Source organism: Cygnus atratus, chromosome 21, assembly GCF_013377495.2.
Source record: "Cygnus atratus isolate AKBS03 ecotype Queensland, Australia chromosome 21, CAtr_DNAZoo_HiC_assembly, whole genome shotgun sequence".
In the NCBI taxonomy this organism is placed as follows: domain Eukaryota; kingdom Metazoa; phylum Chordata; class Aves; order Anseriformes; family Anatidae; genus Cygnus; species Cygnus atratus.
Genome location: NC_066382.1, coordinates 7,747,386 through 7,766,787, shown reverse-complemented (window position 1 = coordinate 7,766,787; position 19,402 = coordinate 7,747,386). Strand labels below are relative to the sequence as shown.

General features: G+C 48.9%; 1 protein-coding gene across 6 annotated transcripts in view; it reads left to right on the top strand.

Annotated features, from left to right (window-relative positions):
* The window catches only part of USP48 (ubiquitin specific peptidase 48), a 31,715-nt gene extending 13,605 nt beyond the window's left edge, over nt 1-18,110 (top strand). For 3 of the 6 annotated variants that reach the window (XM_035567905.2, XM_035567906.2, XM_050714850.1), the window contains 16 exons: nt 603-803; nt 2,343-2,457; nt 2,610-2,740; nt 4,522-4,593; nt 7,820-7,944; nt 8,093-8,215; nt 10,170-10,231; nt 10,794-10,904; nt 11,591-11,721; nt 11,978-12,084; nt 14,636-14,740; nt 15,569-15,724; nt 15,947-16,072; nt 16,507-16,555; nt 16,835-16,861; nt 16,978-18,110. In XM_035567905.2, coding sequence (XP_035423798.1) covers nt 603-803; nt 2,343-2,457; nt 2,610-2,740; nt 4,522-4,593; nt 7,820-7,944; nt 8,093-8,215; nt 10,170-10,231; nt 10,794-10,904; nt 11,591-11,721; nt 11,978-12,084; nt 14,636-14,740; nt 15,569-15,724; nt 15,947-16,072; nt 16,507-16,555; nt 16,835-16,861; nt 16,978-17,000 — 1,664 coding nt within the window. In that variant the 3' untranslated portion in view covers nt 17,001-18,110. The remainder of the gene's footprint in view (nt 1-602; nt 804-2,342; nt 2,458-2,609; nt 2,741-4,521; nt 4,594-7,819; nt 7,945-8,092; nt 8,216-10,169; nt 10,232-10,793; nt 10,905-11,590; nt 11,722-11,977; nt 12,085-14,635; nt 14,741-15,568; nt 15,725-15,946; nt 16,073-16,506; nt 16,556-16,834; nt 16,862-16,977) is intronic. The other 3 variants (XM_050714847.1, XM_050714848.1, XM_050714849.1) reach the window with 3 other exon arrangements.
* The last annotated feature ends 1,292 nt before the right edge of the window (nt 18,111-19,402 follow it).

Below are 19,402 nucleotides of genomic sequence, written 5' to 3'. Positions count from 1 at the left end.
AGTGCTTCAGTCTCTCTCACCCAGAGTTGTAAGTGTATCCCAGAATAACACTGAAATTTTGAGCACTGTGGTGAAGAGATGAACGCTGACCTCATCTCTTTGCTGTGGTTGTCTTTTATTTTTAAATCTATCCCAATGAGCTCACTCTGTTGTGGAAAGAGCTTTTAATGTGTGATCGCAATTTAAATATTACACTTGCCCCTCAATGGATAATAGGAAGACCTTGCCTTTTCCTTGACTGCTCTGCAACGAGCCCCTAAAGGCTTCGCAGTCTGAAAATGCTCCCTTTGCTGCTCTGAGTGCTCTGCTGTTTGCTATTGATTGTTTGAATTCCCAATGACCGGTTGTTCTCACGTATCCAGTTTCACGTAGCTTCTGCCACAAGATGCCCAGCTATAAATCTGCAGTGCCAGGATGAGAATTGGACAGGGGAGCTGTATCAGATGTTTGAAAACTTGTATTGCGGGGATTTAATCAACGGCGATAGCCTGTTAATTTTTAAAAGTACCATTGAAATCAGAGTAATTATAAAATACCATCTGCCATATCACAAACTCGCTGACGCGTATGGGCTTGTTTCTCTTCGTGTTTTTCCCTCCCAGGTTCCCCATACGACTTCATCTCTCTTGAATGGCTGCAGAAATGGCTGGATGAGTCTACTCCTCCGAAACCTATAGATAACACAGCCTGCCTGTGCTCGCATGGGAAACTCCATCCTGACAAAATCTGTATTATGAAGAGGATATCAGAGTACGTGGCTGACTTCTTCTACAGGAGATATGGAGGAGGACCCCGGCTGAATGGTAAGGTGGCAGACAGAAAACCCCCTCTCCGAGTCACATTCTTGTGTGCTGAACACGTTAGAGCCCTGTTCTGATCCCAGCCCCTTGTTGGGTCATCCTTTATTAACATAACTTTATTTCTGCACGTAGCTTTTGTGCTGTGCTGCTATCTCTGGGTGCTTTGTTTCATTTAAATCACTTAATTACATTAGCATTCAAACAAATACAGTTAGTCTGATTGCAGGTTCTGTTTCAGACCTGAATTCTGCTCTGTCTAGAAAGAGCTGCGCACGGAGTAATTTCTAAGAAAGCAATGGTGCACCTAGGTTCAAAAAAAAACACCTACCACCGCCTTAGTGTTTGGAGGGTTTTATGAAGTCGGCTGTATGAAATAGCATAACTTGCACGTGCAACCCCCCAGACTCCTCAAAACAATTTTCCATGCCTGCAGCACCTGCAGATCCTGCGTGGGCAGTGTTTTGTGTAGCGTGCGGATCTGTGCAGCCTCTTGCCAGCAGCCTGCACTCTGGAGCAGCGTGGATGTGTGCAGGCCAAGGAAATCATTTACCCTCTTTCCCCTCTAGCCTGTCCCAAGCTGCCTCATTTGACAGAAGCACACACCTGTTACTGAACATGTTTGTGTTGCACGCATCTGCAGTGCGTGTGATTTTTGGGGTAAGCCCTTGACCTCTGCAGTCTCTGGGCATCCCTTAATCAAGCCCCAGGCTTACTTTCTTTTGTAAAGGAGCTCAATAACTCCCACTGAGACCAAATTAGCTCAGCTCCTGCTAGGCCCTTATAGGGAAGAAATGCAACCAGCAGAAACTTCTGCGATGCAGGCAGCCTTTGTAAAAGCAGGGCAACCTTTATCAGTCAACTGGAAGATCTGCAGGTTTCTTTGTTGGGTATGACTGAGAGGGAAGGATCGTGCGCTGGATGATCCCTCCGGCTCCTCTTGCTCCCGCGTGGAAATGTAAGCCCAGCCACAGGGCTTGCACTCCTGTTAGTCCAGCGTAGCTTTGCAGGAGGTTTTTTTCTGGGTTTAGCTGGCTAAGTGCCATGCGGCCACATGCAGGAGCTCCCCAAGCTGAGGGACAGGGCTCCCCTCTCATCCCAGTGTACAGGAAGCAGGGATGGCCACAAGTGGCATTTTGAAGATGTCTGTACAGCATCTTCCTGCCACAGAAGAGCAGCAACACGGTGGTTTTGGCACATGCCTAAACTGTCCTGTCTTTTGACTCCTGGGTCTGTGTTGGTGTGAGCTCGCTCGCAGCTGTGGCTGCAAGCTGTTGATAGTGGCTTTGCAGAGCTGTGAAGGTAGTGGAACAGATCACACCTCATCTGAAGCGTTTTACGCTTATTAAACTTCCAGCGGGGCCTGAGCTGGCAGTTACCCCAGGGACCTCATTTACATGTGAAATCTGAGGTCGTGAGACAGGATGGTTGGTGCGTACCTTACACCTGTCTAAGCACTTCTGAACAGTGGTGCTTGAACCAGTGAGATGCTCAGCTCAGCTGTGTGTGCTGGAGTAATTACATTTCTTTTTTCCCCCTCCGCAGTCAAAGCACTTTGCAAGGACTGCGTGGTAGAAAGGTGCCGGATCCTGCGACTGAAGAACCAATTAAACGAAGACTACAAAACCGTTACGAACCTGCTGAAGATAACAGTAAAGGGGTACGTAAGTCCTGGTGCTTTCAAACATTGTCAGAGATCTCTTAGCAGTGCTAACAATGTTTAAATAGCTTTTTCCCAAAGATTTTACCGTTTGGTCTCTGAAGGAGAACAGAGTTGTGATTTGTGTTGCCAATGCTGTTGTCTCTCTGCAGGAATGACGGGTTTTGGGTTGGAAAGGCGTCCTTGCGGAGCTGGCGTCAGTTGGCTCTGGAGCAATTAAATGAGCAAGACGAAGACGCAGAGCACAGTAACGGAAAAATGAATGGAAATGCACAAAACAAAGGTAGTTCTGCTGCTGTAGAGCTCCACCAGCTCTGACTGATACCTCCTAACAAAAGACACGTCAGGTGTTCTGGCGTGTGCTGTTTTGCTTCCCTTGTATGAATAGGGAGGGAAGGCACTTCAGGTGGCTTGATATAACGCAGTCTTAATTTAAGGAGCTTTTTATTTGATAAGCTTCAAAACTGCTGGGTGATCTTCATACAGAGAGAAGAAGATGAGGTAATAAGTAGTTTTACAGAGCTGTGTAAAATTACCGCCCCAGACACATGATCTTTTCATCTACTTTTATCTGAATGAGAGTGCGCAGGGAAGGAAGAAACAGGAAAATTATCTTGGGGAAGGAATGAAGATGTTTATTGCAAAGGCCTACAGATGAAACAGCACAGCTGGTAAAGCAGCGCTGGCAAAACACAGCTTAGGAAAAAAAAATCATGAATTGGATTCTCTTCTATGCCTGTATCATATGTTTGTGAGAATGCATGGGGTTTTTTATTTGCCTTCTGTTCTCTAAACCTTTGGAAAATGGATTTTATTGAGCTTTTTGTTTCTTAACTGGGATCAAGAAGCTTATTTGAATGAAAGTGGAGATGATCAGCTAATTGCATTGATCCTGGGTTTGAAGGCTCGGAACACCAGATACCACAGCCCTCGTGATATCTGTGGGCTGGCGCTGCTGATGGAGCTGGTGGCATCCATTGAGAAAAGGGCACTTCTCTGCATCAGCAGCTGAGTTACTGTCCCACATGTGATTCCTTGGGGGTCACCTTGGTTTCAAAGCAGGTTGCACCTCCCAGAAGTACATTTGAACTGCTCACAAGCCAGCTTGCTCGTTAGCTGGCTTGTTGCAAACTGTTACTGACATTATTGTGTTGATAACGCTCCCGTTCAATGGGCAGTGCCTCTGCCTATAGAGCTACAGTTCTGAACTATAATTTGTAAATGTTTGTCCTGGCTGTGGGAGCACAAGCGCAGGGCAGATCGCTGAGAGCCTGGCCGCAGTTGCCGGCTCACGTGCCAGAGCAGCAGTGTGCTCTCGGTGGCGCAGCCTGCCCTTCGCTGCTCACACCAGGGGAGTGAGCTCTGCTCTCATAGCTGCTGCTGGAAGTGCCCCCGTTGAAAATGTAGAAATCAGCTCTGCTAGCTGGATCATCGTTAATTATAGCTAATGATGTGCAGGTTGTTTAATTCTCTGCTGAATAGCTAATGGAAGGGCGCAGCGCTGGCTCTCCCTTGTCTCATCAAACACGTGCAGCTCTGGCTTGTGGCTGGTATCGCTTGGTCCCAGGCGCTGTGCAGGGAGGGCTCAGGCTCGCTCCCAGGTTTTCCCACCAGCTTTTCCAAGCCGCACAGGTCTGGGCTCATTCATATGATTCCCTCCCAAAGCTACAAAGGGAGCATCTGATTTAGATTAGTGTCCTCAAGGCAATGAGCTGACTAATATTTTGCCAGGAAGGTTTCTGCTCGCTCTCCTCTCACCTAGGGGTTTTGGTTAACTCTGATCTGAGATCTTTGGGAGCAGCGAACCCCTGTGGTGCTTTAGCTGGAACAAATGCATCCTTTGTAATCTCACAAAGGATGGTCTTGTGCTCCACACACTTCAAAGCACTCCTACGTGTAATCCAGCCTGGCCTCTGGGCAAGCAGGCCATGCATTGAGAATAACATGCCTCCCTTGGGTTAAGAGTTTTGCGGTGATTTGAAGGGAAACCAGGCTTCAGTCCCCCAAAGATTTTGCTTTTCCTTCAGAGAGGAACTCTGTGCAATCTTCTTTTTTTTCGATTAGATGAATCAAATGAAGAGAAGAGAGAGGAGGAAGAAGAGTTAAATTTTAATGAAGACATTGTTTGCCCACATGGTAAGTCTCTGCGGGGGATGGAGCTGAATATGTCTGTTGTTGCCCACTGCTCAAGACATTAACCTTGTAGCCTTCGCTGCAGCTAAGACCAGCATAAGTAGTTACTGAAGAAGTGTACTTTATTCTCATTTGCCTGGTCTTTCTTGACACTTAAAAACTTCGAGCTTTTATATGTAATGGCACTACTGTGGTGCAGTCCACCAAATCGTGTAAGTAGTGAAAAGGGTGTAAATAAGCACAGCCAGGCTGCAGAAGGGTAGCATCTCTTCCTCTCGCTAACGAAGTGACGTGATGGGGTGGGGGTGGCACCAAAGGTTTGCAGCCATGTTAAAGCTCTGAAAGTCTTAGGATATTCTAGAAAAAATAGATGGCGTAAATCAGTCAAGGTTGGAGCTGAGAGCGTCAGTTTGTTCTCTCAGTTTATATTAAACTCTCAGCGTACAGAATTACTGGCCTAACAACTGGAGAAACTTGGGCGGATCTGTGAGTGGCTGGGACTCCTGAGCGTATTGATTTACCCACCTGCTGTGCTTTGGTGTCTGTTTACATAAGGTTTTGACCTGATGTTGGTTGTTTTGCTAAGTGATGGTTGGTTAGCTACATCCTTGGCTACGCTGTTGTTTGAATCTCACTTTTTAGCTTGTACGTCACTCTCAAACATAATTGTGTTCTACTGTAGGCTCCTGTTTGGAAGCATTGATTTCCCTGACAGCTCTGCCTGGGACGCTTGGTCTTGTTCCTACTAAGAGAAAAACATGCCATAAATTAGCAACACATCTCCTGTCATTAAGGCTAATCAAAGATGTAGAGTAATGGCTTGATAAAGCCTCATTGTAAAGCAGTGTTTAAGCACTTTGTCATGGTGTTACCTGTTTTTCACAGGGCCTTTGCACCATATTTCCCAGTGCCGCAAGGCTGCTGCTTTTAAATAAAAACACGGTGTGGTGGTGAAACATTTAATGCAGCCAGACATCATAAAAACATTACGCTGGTAAATTGCTAGTTTATCTGTTACTTCGGGCTGTACTGGAATAAATATTAAGTATGGGGGCAACTGGCAGGTCATTTCTCATCAGCTTGAGCTAACCTTCGATTACTCATTTAAAGCAACCTTTCCACCTCTACGCACTTACAATTTTCCTCTGGAGTGTATCAGCAAACCTGTAGTTTCAGTAATTCAGCCTTAATTTTGCTGTGGAGGAAGGCACTGCCTTGTTGGTACTCTCTGGAAAAGGCAGCACTTTATCTGTGAGGTCTGGCCCGCCTCCAGACATACCATCCCGGTGTTCCCTTAAGAAGTCTCTTTACGTCTTTGCTGTGATTTTTCACTCTCTGGTAGTTTCCCAACCCTGGCAAAGAATTTTTTTTACAGAAGTTAAGACTTCTTTAATGTCTGTGCCCAAAATGTGTCCCTGGAGAGAGACTGTGGGAGGGGGAAGCAGGGTCATCAGTGGTTAGGGTGGTCATCTTCCAGATGGCAAAGCACTTCTTCCCCACGCGTTCAGATCTAATTTTTCCACCTCTTTCACTCCGCAGCATATTAGTCTGTTTTCATTAATCACATGGTGTCAGGGCCCTTATTTGTACAGGCTCATTTTCCCATCCTTGCTGGCTCTGGAAGGCAGCCTGGTCCTGCCTCCTCATATGGTAAAGCTGGGCCACTTGGTCGTGTTTGATGAAGAACAAGGGGCCAAGCGCTGCTTCGAAGCAGTCCGGCCTGACCTTTGTTTATTAGAGGAAAGGCAGGAGGGGAGCGTTGCTATTTTTTCCTGCGGGGACTGGCAGAGGTCCAGGCTTAGCTAGAAGGAGGAAAGCTGCCTGTCTGTGGGGCTGAGGAGCTGCTGTAATGTTAAAGAGCTGCCAGAGTGCGGGGAGGAAGGAGCCTTTTATCCATATCTTCTGCCTGCTGAGCTCTCAGGCTATAGAAATGCAGAGCAGATAGTAGGATATCCCCTCCTTTGCTGGACCCTTCTTGGCACCGGCACCACAACTTTGCGGTTGCTGTTTTGCCTCCCCCTTGCTGGTAAGATCCCCATTGAGGCATGAATATTCCCGTACTGCATCTGAACCTGGTTTGCTCTCATTTCTCGTGCGTGCAGCGCAGCCGAGCCTTGACTTCCCAGCAGCTGTCGCAGAGGAGATGCGGCTGTGTTTTCCCCTTGGCAGGCATCCACCGTGCGGGCAGCCGGCCGTCGGATCCCTGAGCCGTTGTGCTCTCGGGTTTTCCCAAGCCTGGCTCGGCCGCTGGAGCACACCCGGTCACGCGTACGTGTGGTGCTCAGACGCGTTAGTGTAACCTCTCCGGTACTGCTGTCGCTAAAACGACAAGCACAGATCCCTTGCCCTAAACCATCCTTTCTTGTTCCTTGAGCATCAGTCGCCTGGATAAATAAGGCGAGGAGTCTGGGTGCTGGCTGGTGAATCTTGCTTGCTGTCCTCACACCCCAGTTACTCCCCCCCAGCTGCGGGCAGCGAAGTTCTTCCCAGCTCTGCAGGTGCCCTTCAGCTGTTTGCCTGTTTCTCTTGTGGGGGGTGTTACTGCAAGGAGTCTCTGCAGCTGATCGTGAACCTGGGCTGTTTGAACATCCTGGGGAGTTCCTCACACTTAACAGGCGTAGCTGAAATGAGGTGTTCGAGTGCAACCACGCTTTGGGAAGGGCGGCTCTCAGGTGCAGGGGGAACACGTCCTTTTAGGATTCCGAGGTGCTTGAATAGAGCATGTGAGGCAGTCTGAGGTTATATACAGTGGTAATTTTGTTTTTCGTGGACACGGAAAGCACTTGGCTCCTGTTTCGTGGGGCACAGGATTGGTCTGCAATTTGAAAAGTGGAGTCACCGTGAAATCATAGCTCCAGATAGCCAAGATCAGAAAACATTAGCCTGGTGCCCTCTCTGGCTTGTCCTTGCTTCTCCAGGCATCTGTCACTGCCTCAGCCTGCGTTGTGTTTGATCGGCTGCTTGGTTCACAGGCTCTGAGACCTAAAGGACATTTATGTGAATTGAAGTCACATTATTTTTTTGCCTGCCTGAACAAGGAAATGATAAAGAAGTTGAAGGTGACTTTGTGTATTAGTTGTGGTCTTTCTGCTGACATGGTGTTGCCTGATAAGTGCGTGAATATCTTCCCCCACATTTATACCCTGTAATCTCTTAAATCTAGTTAGGGCTGCAAAACATTGCTGAGTACGTCAAGAGCAAAGCCCTTCTCTTGGCTCTCTCTGTGCAGGTGACCTGTGCATATCTGAAAACGAAAGGAGGGTGGTTTCGAAGGAAGCCTGGAAGAAACTCAAGCAATACTTTCCAAAGGCCCCTGAATTCCCAAATAACAAAGAGTGCTGTTCCCAGTGCAAGGTATTTGACCCCAAATAATGTTACCCTTTTGTTGACCGTAAATACGTGGTCATGTTTCTGGTTTTCACTACCTAATGCAGCAGAGAAAAGCAATGTCGCCTTTTAATAGCCGCGAGGAACTGAAGCACAAACTAACTGTTTCATGCAGATTTTGGAGCGTGAAGGAGAAGAAAATGAAGCTCTGCATAAGATGATGGCTAGCGAGCAGAAGACCTCCCTCCAGAACCTGTTTCACGATAAATGCAGGCCTTGCCTGGGCAGCTGGCCTCAGGTAGGGGAAGGGGAACGCTAGTGGGGCCTGGGGGGAAGGCTGTCAGGTGGAAGCTGGCATTCCCTGCTGCTTTGCCCAAAATTTGCTTTTTGGGAGCAGTATCCCTGGGTGCGGCATCCCCAGCTGAGCCATCCTGCCTGCCCCGTCTGCCTGCCTGGGAGCGCGCAGGCTGGGCATGCCCTGCGCATCCTGTGCCATCTTTTTGTAGACGAGTGGTGGCAGATGGGTAGCAATTCTGTAAGTTTTTATCCCTCTCCTATGAAATTTTATTTTGACTGCGAGAGACGCTGGCTGATGATCGTTCTCTCGGTCTGAGTGAGACCATGCTTGCGCCAGGGTTGCCTGTGCCAGTGGAGCTCGCAAGTACGCTGCGCCGAGGTGTGATTTCCCCCGATTAGCTGCGCTGGCACACAGCCCTGCTGTAGATACACGAGAATTGCTCATGTGCCAATATAGCTGTCGCTGGCCTGGAGTCAGCTAGATAAGCAGGGACAATATTTCTGCAGTGGTTATATCCGTCCCTAGAAGTACCTACGCGGTGCAGCCGTGCCAGTGGAGAGAGAGGGCTATCCACCGCCCTTAGTCTGCCTTCCCACTGGGCTTTTGCTGATGGTAGGACAAAATTCACGTGTGCCCCAGCTCCTCCAGTGTCCTTTTCTGTCTCGAGCCTGGCAGAGGGCGCGGGGGGCTGCCCTAAATGCTGAAGCCATGCAAATAGGAGCGGCAGTCGCACAGGACCTGTTGTACCGGCCTCTCTCCGGTTCGGGCGTGCGGCTCTCCAGGACCTTCTTAAGAGCCATCGGGGCTTTGAGGCAGTTTGAGAGAAATGGCACAAGCTGCTGGCTGTGCTCCACACCTTGGCTCCTGGGTGTCTCGCAGTGCTGATTAATGATTGACTCTTAGATCCTGCCAAGCTGCTTTGGCAGGTGTCCGCCTCGGTTGCTCCTACGTGTGAGGGCAGCCTGCTGCTCCCGGTCCCTTCTCGGGGCCACCAGCAGCTCTGGCGAGGAATAAATACTGAGATCAGCATGGATCTGTGCTCCCGAACCCAGGAGGGACTAAATGGGCAATGCTCTGCTGAGCCTCCGAAGGAGAGCTGTCAGGTCCTACCAGCAGTATTCAGGGCTCATAATCTTTGTGAGGTTTCCTGACCCATAACAGTTGAGGTCCAGGAAAAAAAAAAAAAATAGAGCCAAATTGGAGCAGTTTAATCTAGGAAGTATGAAGGGACATTAAAATTATATCTACACATGCACACCTCAGGAGTTCTCCTGTGGAAAGATGGAGTGAGCCCTTGAATCTGCATTAGGGAAGGCAGACAGGTGAGCACAGAAATCACTTTGTCACCCAGCTCTTAGGATCTCCGTGATTTCTTGTCTGGGAGCTGCCAGCAGCAGACTATATAATCGCAAATCAGTAGGGGCAGGAAAAAAAAATAGTTTGTCCCAAAAATGCTGCATTGTGAGGGTGCACATCCCTGGTTCTGAATCTGTGCGTGCTATTGCTGAAAGCAACCACTCGTGGATTTTGCTCGGTGAGGAAAGGGAGGGCAGGATGGGATGGTCTCTCACCCTGTCCCCACGGGGGTACGTAGATGTGTCTGCTCTAGACACTGAGTACATGAAGGAGTACCCGGCGACAGAAACACACTGCCAGAGAGCCTTAGCTGCTCTAGGGAAAATGACCGCTTCCTGCTATGAATTAAAGGTAATTGGATCTAAAGCTAAACTAACTTTGTAATAAACACAAGATTAGTAATGTAAGTACTTAGTGCTTGATCTCAAATTATTTTACTTGGTTTTCCCAGTGCACTCGGATGGAGTTGTCATGGTAAAAACACTGAGATCTCGAAAAGAATGAGCACTGCAGAAAAAGCTGAATAGTCATTGCCTCTCTATTGTTGGATTAATTAACAGAAGATTTGTTTTATTATTTTTTTTCTTTTGTCTTCCAGGAGACAGATGAGCTGTATATTGTTTCACAGTTCTTTGTAGAAGAATGGAGGAAATTTGTCAGGTAACCAGCTTGAGGTTTTTGGTGCTTTTAATTTCTGTTTTTTGGGGGGTGTGCTGCAGATAGCAATTTCACTTTTGAATCAGCGTTTGCCTGGTGTGTGTAGTTACCTGTGCTTTGCCGTTGCGGAAACAAGGAAGCTGATTTTGCAGGACTTGGACCCTGTGCTCATAGCAGCTGTAATACATTGTCAGAAACCGAATTTCCTTGTTTACCGTGTCTTAACCAGATGGTCAGATTAGATAGTAACCTGATTAGTTTTTTCATCTGTCTGAAGCTGTATCCTAGGCAAAGGTCACCACTCAATCCCGTTTCCATGCGCTGCTGGTAGTACGAGATGGAAATCTCCGCTAGGCATGAGAGTAATTTTGCAGCGCACAGGAACGCAGATCTGATTTCCTTGATGGTGATAGTGTAATATTCCCCACTGGAATGCCTTCTGTAAATACTCACCTGTGATTTCCTCTTCTCAGCTGCCTGCACACTTGTGATTTTTTTTCTTCCACATGAAATAACCTGACCACGCTTACAAACCACTTACTGTTCCTTTTCTTTGCCTGAGCAGGAGACCGACGCGATGCAGCCCTGTGTCCTCGGTAGGAAACAGCGCTCTTCTCTGCCCCCATGGGGGCCTCATGTTCACCTATGCTTCCATGACCAAAGAAGACTCTAAACTGTGAGTTTCTTCTGCTCACTCATCTGCCTTTGCCGGGTGCTGTTGTCTCTCATGGGCCTCAGGGAGCATTCCCAGAGGCTTGCTGAGCTGCAGCAACATGAGGAGCAAATGCTGTCCCTTGAACAAAATTAGCACAGATGCTTTCTCAGGCCTACCTTAGTATAAATCTTCATATAGGTCAAGACCCAAATTGTCACAGGATGCTGTCTCAGGAAAAAAAGAGCTTACTTAAGCTTGGCTAGTTCCTAACAATAAACTACCCTGAATCTGACTGGGGCATTAGAAACGTGTAGCTTCCTTTAAGATTTGCTTTCCGTGAGACTTACCCCTGGAGCACTGGACGCTGGGCTGGAGTTTATGCTCCATAGCCTTGCTTCTGCAGTGATGCAGAACTAAAAATGTAGCAGATCTTCCACTTCTCTCCTCCTCCTTCCTCCCTCCGGCTGTGCATGCTGGGCATGACTGGAGCATAACAGTGTCACTAATAACACACTCCTCTTCCCTGTTATCTTGGGCATACAGGCCCTCTCATGTAGCTGGGGTTATGGATTGGTTTTGCTGCCCTTCTTTCACCTGCAGACTAAAATGAAAAGAGGAGGCTGTTCAGAAGCTCAGCACTGTTTTCACTGCGTGCTCGGGGCTTGGCTTTTCCATGTCATAAAGCACGTTCTTGTTTCTTTGCACAGTATAGCTCTAATATGGCCCAGCGAGTGGGAGAGGATTCAAAAACTGTTCGTCGTGGATCATGTCATCAAAATCACCCGAACACAAGCTGCTGGGGCAGACCCCGAGAGCGCACTTTACACCTCTGAGCCCAGTGAGTGAACTTTTACTGCTGTCTGTGCTCTGTTGTGTTGCTAATTGGTGCTGACTTCCTGGGAAAAGGCTCTTTTTGGATAAAGGGTCAGATCTAAGGGGATCCGCAGCAGCCGCAGTAAACACTGAGCTTGGCAGATGCCCCTCGTTATGTGAGCTGCTCTGGGTTAGCAGTGAGAGGCGTTGGGCAGGTGCATATACTCAGTGTCTCCAAGGAGCTGAAGCAATTAAATGCGTTTTCCTTTGTGCCTCCCCAGAACTCTGTCCAGAATGCAGAGAAGGGCTGTTATGCCAACAGCAGCGGGACTTGCGTGAGTACACCCAAGCAACTATCTACATCCATAAAGTGGTGGATAATAAAAAGGTACGGATCTCTCCCTTGGTCCTCACTCCTCCTGGCACCATTTCATTTAACAGAAACTGCACCAATTGAGAACCCAAACAGCTAAATAAACAGCCATCTGAACACAGTGGCGAGGCAGCTATCGCAGCCTGTTGCATCCCTACAAGGTGGGGCCTGCTGGTGGGAATGGTGGTGCCGTGCAGGGCCGCTTTCAGTGGGCAGAAAGCACCTGGCTCTGGTTTGTGGGAGCTATTGCTTTGGCAAAAATGGCAAATGGGAACACTGGATGTAGTTGCTCTGAACACTTGGTTTCCTCAAGGCTTCATTTTGCCAGTCCAAATCCTTTTGGTGGTCTTTGTGTTGTCAGGTATTTCTGTGTATGCCAGTTCTGATTGTTTTAGGCAATGTCGTAACCATCTCTGTCCTCATAATCGTGCTATCAGGCTCTACCTGTTCTCCTCCCCCTCCAGTATTTGTCATTTCCTTTCTTGGTTGCTAAAGTGACGTTTGTTCCTAGATAGAAATAAGCTCTTCAATCTGCAAGCTGATAAAATAGCAGTGAACACAGATGTGGTTTTAAAGATCCCTTACAAAGTTGTGAATTGTGTCTGCTTTGCTGCTGTCTTAATGGGGTCAGTGTGAGGTCCAGAACTGGACTGGAAGTGGCTGTACAGGTATCTGAAAGCTGGTTACAGTAAGTTCCCCTTCTTAGGGCTTGCTTTATGCTTTGAGAGGGAAATCAAAGCTTGTGGGTGTGCTCAGGTAAAGATGCCAAGATCCAGCTGATGACAGGAGGCGGCTGAACCCAAGACAGTCACAGCAGCTTAGATCTGGTAAAAACATCCCCTGACAGCTTCCAGGATGGGGCGAAGCGCAACGCAGCTATGTCACAGTAGCTCCAATCTGAACTGGTGCTTAAAGGGTTTCAGAGCACTTAGATGCATGAGTAGCTGGTTGCCAGCAGCTTCCCGAAGTGCCTTCAGCTCCTCCATCCTCTAGTGATTGCACTCAGGCACACAACAGGTCTGCGAAGCTCAGCATGGTCAGATCAACTTAATTCAGGAGCATCAAGGCAAAGGCTTCCTGGGCTTCCTTGTAGAATCAAAGCTGGAGGGAGGCAAAAATCTTCCCTCCACATTTGCAGTGTGAGATCAGTGAGATTTATTTTTTTTTTCCACCCCCAGCCTTATTCTAAATGGAAGAGATGGCGCCTAGAGAACTGCAGGGTGCTGGAGGTTTCTGCCTCAGCTGTAAGACGTAGAGCACAGAGCATGGTGCTGAGCCCCTGCTGCCGGTTTACAGCCTGCCTGGAGGCTGAATCCCAAGGCTGTATCTTGGCACTAGCGCAGAGGAGGAGTTTTCCTCTTGGTGCTGGACAGGACCACACTCACACGTAGGGCTGCTGAAAACAGGCAGCTATTCTTTGCCGAGCAGCTGGAGACGGTGAGAGGGGGCGAGAGCTGGCACACGAGATCCCTCATTAGCGGGGCAGCCCCAGCGAGAGGCGAAGCGGTGACGGTGCCCGCAAGCAGCGCGTCAGCTGCGCGGGCACCGGGCTCTCACCAGCAAGTACTGCGAATGGCGGCGCTCAGAGCCGCTGCTTCCTTCCTGCCAGCTTCGCCTCACAAAGTCAGGGAGTGTTTTTCCACCCCCTCGTCGCTGCTCGTCCCTCCTGTGCAGCCCCTGGGTTCCTCCTTGCGCTGACGCTGCAGGAGGGAAGTCACGGCCCTATAAAATCGGTGCAGGGAGGTTGCGGACGGCGCCTTCTCCGAAGGGCGGCACTGCTGGAATCCAGAGGGCTCTGGGGACACTGCGGTTGGCGCTGGATGCTTGGGAGCTGTGATTGCATCTTTAATTGCAAATACATTGATGGAGAAGTGAGCTCTTAGGCATCCGGGATGGAGAGTGCGCCAGCCTCCTGGGCTCCCTTGCAAACCCCAGCCCCAGCCAAAGTGTAGACATGTGTACATGCCCAGCGGATCCACGCTTCCTGTGGAGTGACTTATAAATAAAAAGGATGTTCAGTTCTGTATATGTTTGTGTAAATTATTTAGATTTCATTTACTTACGAACTCCAGACCCATAAATAACGGCGGTGAGTGCCTCTTGTCGGTCTGCTGCAGGGATGGATAAGTATATAATTTACAGATAATATTCCTTTCTCTGCGTTAGGGCTTTCGTAATACACTTAGTCGAACAGAGAAGCAGCCAGCTAATGGGAAAGAAATCAGTCCAGGCCCCTGGAGACTTTCCCTTTGCCTGGAGAGGAGGGTAGGTCTTGAGCCACAGGAAGCAGGATGTCCCCGCAGTGGGGTTTTGATTTTTAGCCAGCACCTGCAATTCAGCAGAGAAGCTTGACAAGCTGCGTGTGTTCTGCTGAGCTGAGTCCCCCATGGTCTGATGCAGCTCGGGGTGCGGGGGAAGTCTGCAGAGCATGTGGAGCAGATCCCTGGGTTTTTCCTACTCTGCCTCGGCTCATTTGATCAAGGTGGCATCCTAGAAGTCTTTGAAAGCTGTTTGTCATGATGTGACAGTCTGGGTTAGTTACACAGAATGATTTTTATGACTTCAGGTAATGAAGGACGCTGCTCCAGAGCTGAACGTGAGCAGCTCAGAAGCTGAAGAGGAAAGGGAGGAAAACAAGCCAGAGGGGGAGCAAGACCCAGATTTTAACCAGGTAGAGATCAAAAATACTACAAGGTTCCTCAGTTTTGCACCAACCTCTTGAGTCAGCATGATGGAACAGTTCTTTTCCTCTGTTTACATCTAGCAGGCGAAAGAGAAAGCAACTGTGTCTCAAATTGTGTTACTGTCATGGTCATACCGCACATTTTGTCTCACTTTACATTACCAAGGCCAGTTTTGCGCCCATGCTCTTTGGTTTTAAACCTAGCTGTAGGAGCAGTGCTGGCTTTTCTCTAGCTTCCTTGCCAGTGTGCTTCATGGTTGCAGCATGAAAGCATTCTCCAGGGCTCGTTCCCAATCAGTGCTTTGTAAGTTAGATATCTGTGTTAGAGATCTGCCTGCTCCCGAACGTCGGTCACTTGGTGTTCAGGCTACCTTAAATACTCTTACTCCTAATACCAAATCCTTAACGAGGGCCTGGCACTGGGAAGCTGTGTCTCCTGGGAAAGGCAGCAGCACTCATCTTCCCCTGATGTAAATGCACTAGTGTACGTCTTCCTGACACGTCAAGTTCTTCCTTGCTCTCTTTTTGGAGAGGAGGGGTCACTGCTGCATCAAATACTGACGGTGACTCGTACGCTTGGCTGACAGTAAGCACTGTGCTGGTGTTAGGAGCAGGGGCGAAGTTTCAAGGCAAGTCCTTCGGTCTTCTCGACCTCTTGGTGATACTTGCATGCGTCATTCACTTTCCAAGGGGCGTTTCAGTGCTTCGTGCTTTCCCTCGCATGACTGACCTGCCTGAAATGCAGTCTGGGGGAAGGGGAGGTTGTATTTTCCACAAAGGCCAGAGCCGGGCTCCTGATTTCTGACTTGTTTCCAGACCAATGGTGGTGCGAAGCGCCAGAAGATCTCGCACCAGAACTACATCACTTACCAAAAGCAAGGCATCAGGCGGAGCACCCGGCACCGAAAAGTCCGAGGGGAAAAAGCACTGCTTGTTTCTGCTAATCAGACGCTGAAAGAGCTGAAAATACAGGTAAGGCGTTTTTGGTCCAAGGAGTGTTTGTTCATGAATAAGAAAACATGAAATGAATAGTCAAGAGAGTACAGCTGGGAGGAGATGGAGAGGGAAAAGGGTATAAAATCCCAAGTGGCATCAAAAGGCATGCGTTTGTCTTCTAAACGCGGTGTTTTTGTGTAGTTCAGCGGTATGTTTTTCCTCTGCACAAAATCAGCGTGTCTCATTGTGTTGGCACAGATCATGCATGCATTTTCAGTTGCTCCCTTCGACCAGAATTTGTCGATCGACGGGAAGATACTAAGTGATGACACCGCAACGCTCGGCAGCCTGGGAGTCATCCCCGAGTCTGTCATTTTATTAAAGGTAATGTGAGAGTGAGGTGGCTGCTAAAGGAAGTCGAGTAAAGCAGAGAATTGAACAAAATTTTGTACAGTCAAAGAGAAACACGTTATGGTGCACATGAAAACTGCCACGCCCTGGACGTGCCCACCTGTGGCTGGCCATCAGCTTAATTTAACGAGCTCTTCCTGGAGCTCCTGCCTTTCTTGGGGAAGGAAAAGTCTCTTTTTCTTTAAAGAACATTTCTTAGCTGGCCTGTGCCGCAAAACTGTGCGCACCAGCCCAAAGGACAGCAAAATTACAGCACGAGTTCTCCCCTCTTACTCCCAGCCCATGCCAGAAGGTGTTCTGGCAACAGTTCCCCATTCCTCTCCAGAGCAGGACTGACCTGTACAGCTGATAACACTGCTAACATCCAGCGAGGTGCTTGTTAACCCCCCGTCTCTTCTGTTTTCCAGGCTGATGAACCAATTGCAGATTACGCAGCGATGGATGACGTTATGCAAGGTGAGGGGGACCCCTGGGCGCTGCTGGGGAAGGTGAGGGATTTGGGGAAGCTGAATGCTGCTGCGCTTCTGGCAGGAATGGTGGTGGCCCCGTAGGGCTGTGTCAGCTTTGGGTTGAAACAGTAGAAACATGAGAGGAAAACAGAGATGTTGAAGCTTTCCTGTAACTGTCAACTGAAGATACAGCTGAGCGCTGCAGTATGCTGATCAGACAAAAGATCCTTTTAGAAATGACTGTCAGGAGACTTCTAACGTGATGCCTCTTTCTTTCCATCCCCAGTTTGTATGCCTGAAGAAGGATTTAAAGGTGAGTCTTTTTTTTCCTTTTTTTTTTTCCTCCCCCTTTTCATTTTAAGCCCACGCAAAGTTCAGCTCCACCTCGCAAGCTCGTAATCTTTCGGTGGTTGTCTTCTTGCTCCTCAGGGACTGGTTTACTTGGACACTGATGGTTTTATAAGCGCTGGCAGCAAAGGAGCGACCAGAAGGGAAGAGGATTTTGACATGGTAGGGCATTAAAAGACAAGGTGGATACAGGACAGAACTCTTGACTCTTCCAGAAGGCAGAAACACATTCTGAAATGACTGCCCCCAAAATGCCTTATGTCAAAGCAGATTGCACTGAAGGACATCCTGACTTCAAAAGAACGTTCCCAATTTTATATTTAATAAAGCAACAGTAAGGTTGGAAAGATTAGCAGCAGTAACAGCGTTATCATGTTTACAGGCAGACGTTTCTAGCAAGGGAGACGGTGGCATTCTCGTATGTTCCCTGATGCAGATCCCATACCACCCTCGTCTGTCCAAAAAGGAGTTGTAATTCAGTAGATCAAAAACATCTCGATCTGTTCTCCAGTAACTCTTTAGGCATAACCTGCTTACAGATAATCCTGTCTTTGATCCACTATTACTCTTTCAGTACAGCATGGAAGTAAAGAAATTGTTAATTGTGAGGAATGTCTAGCTCTTTCAAAACTTCATATATTTACCCAAAGTGTAAGCTGTGGTCTGCCTACGAAAGCCTTCCATCAGCGACTCGGAGCCTGGGGGTGCAGAGGGGATGGGGAGCTGCCCCCCCGCTGTCCCCGCGGGGCTTCCCTTGCTCAGCCACTCGCCTTCTGCAGTTTCACTTCCAAACATGATGGTCTTTAATAATCACATGGTCTTTCTCTGTGAACTGTGTTTTTAGAAACGTGGGATATTTTAACGACTTTTGATAACATCTTTCTCCAGTACGTTACTGCCAAGAGCGCTCTGCCGATCACTGGGGGAGCTTCGAATCTAGAGCACCTGAGCTGGAGCTGGCGAAGGGGCTGCACGTGGGTGGTGTGTTTCCCATGTGGAGAGGTTTTCCCTCTGTTCTCCTCGTTTTCAGGAATGCACTAATGATTTTATTTTTTTTTTTTTTTTACATCTCCTGTAGCTCCCAGAAAGGATCTCTCCCTCTCCTGATTGCATATTCATAGCAGGAAATAGTGTACCACTTCCAGACTAAAAAAAAAAAAAAAAAAAAGGGCACTGTCAAGGTATCTCCATAATAAAGTTAGACATTTCCTGTTCTCGTCAGAGTTTTAACTTGTTTCTGCAACCCCAGTTCGTGCACTGGCGCTTTATGTGGATGCGGAGGGCCGGGTTGCGGCGCTGGCAGCTTTAGTTTTTTAAAGGACTGGAGGAGCTTTGCAGGCGGATGGCGGGGTTTGGGCTTCGGGGAGCGATGGGGGAGTGTGTCCCTTCCCAGCAACCGTGGTAGCCCGTTCTTTTATAAATGTACCTTTTATCTGAAGAATTACAGCTGCTCTGCGCTAGGTCTCCACGCTGCATCCTCCTCCCTGTCCCTTCATCCTCAGCAGCGGAGGGGCTGGATGGCGAGTTGGCAAAGCAGCTGGCACTGGGACTGCAGAGCTGCCCCAGAGTGATTTTTTTTGGTGTAAGTTGGAGCTGGACCCGCATGGGGGAGCGGCGCGGCGAAGCGGTGTGATCTTTCCCAAGGTAAAGACGTCAGCAAGAATTCAGCGCGCCCTCAGTCACGCTTGCCAATGCCCAAAGCGGCTCCACTCTGGAAATGGGCAGGAGGTTTTAATTCTTCCCAGACTGAAGCACTCGCTTGTGTACATACTCCTTGGAAATTCCATATTTTTTTTCAACCTGCTGTTAATTTTTTTTTTATGTTATGAGAGTCTCTTCCTTGAGCTTATAATGTTGCAAAATTAAGTCTCTAAACTTGGCTGGAAGCAGCGAGCTGGGCTGTAGCGGTGCTCCCAGCGGCAATGTACGGCCGTACCTCAGCATCGCTGTTTCTTAGGGCCAGGTGAGGGACGCAGGTACAAGATGTGATCGAAGGCGCATTTACTGTTTTGTCTGTATTTGCAAACATATTCGACTAAAGTTGTCATTTGAGCTGTGGAAGCCTTATTAAAGTGCATACACGTGTCTGTCCGCTCATGTTTTAATGCCGCAGCGAGGGCTGGGGGCTGTCTCCTGGCCCTGCACCCCCCAGACGGGGGTGCAGATGCTCTGAGCTCGATACGCACGGAGAGGCGTGAGCAGGATTGCGCTGGCGTGGGAATGGTGCAAGCGTTGGCAAAGGGGCGCCTTTTCCCCGAGTGAAGCCTCGATGGCTCCCAGCGCCTTGGCCGTGCCCTGTGGCGCTTGGCAGCGGTCCCTTGGCGGAAGCGCTGACGGCTGGCGCTGCCTCGTGCTGCAGCACAGAGGTGTTTCTGTCGGGGAGTCGGCACCCGTGCAGCTGCGGGGCCGAGCACTTCGGTGTCCTCATCCCCGTGCCGGCGGGTCACGTCCACCTCGTCCCCATGCTGGCACAGGGCCCCAGGAGCGCTCCCCGGGGCTGTGGCTT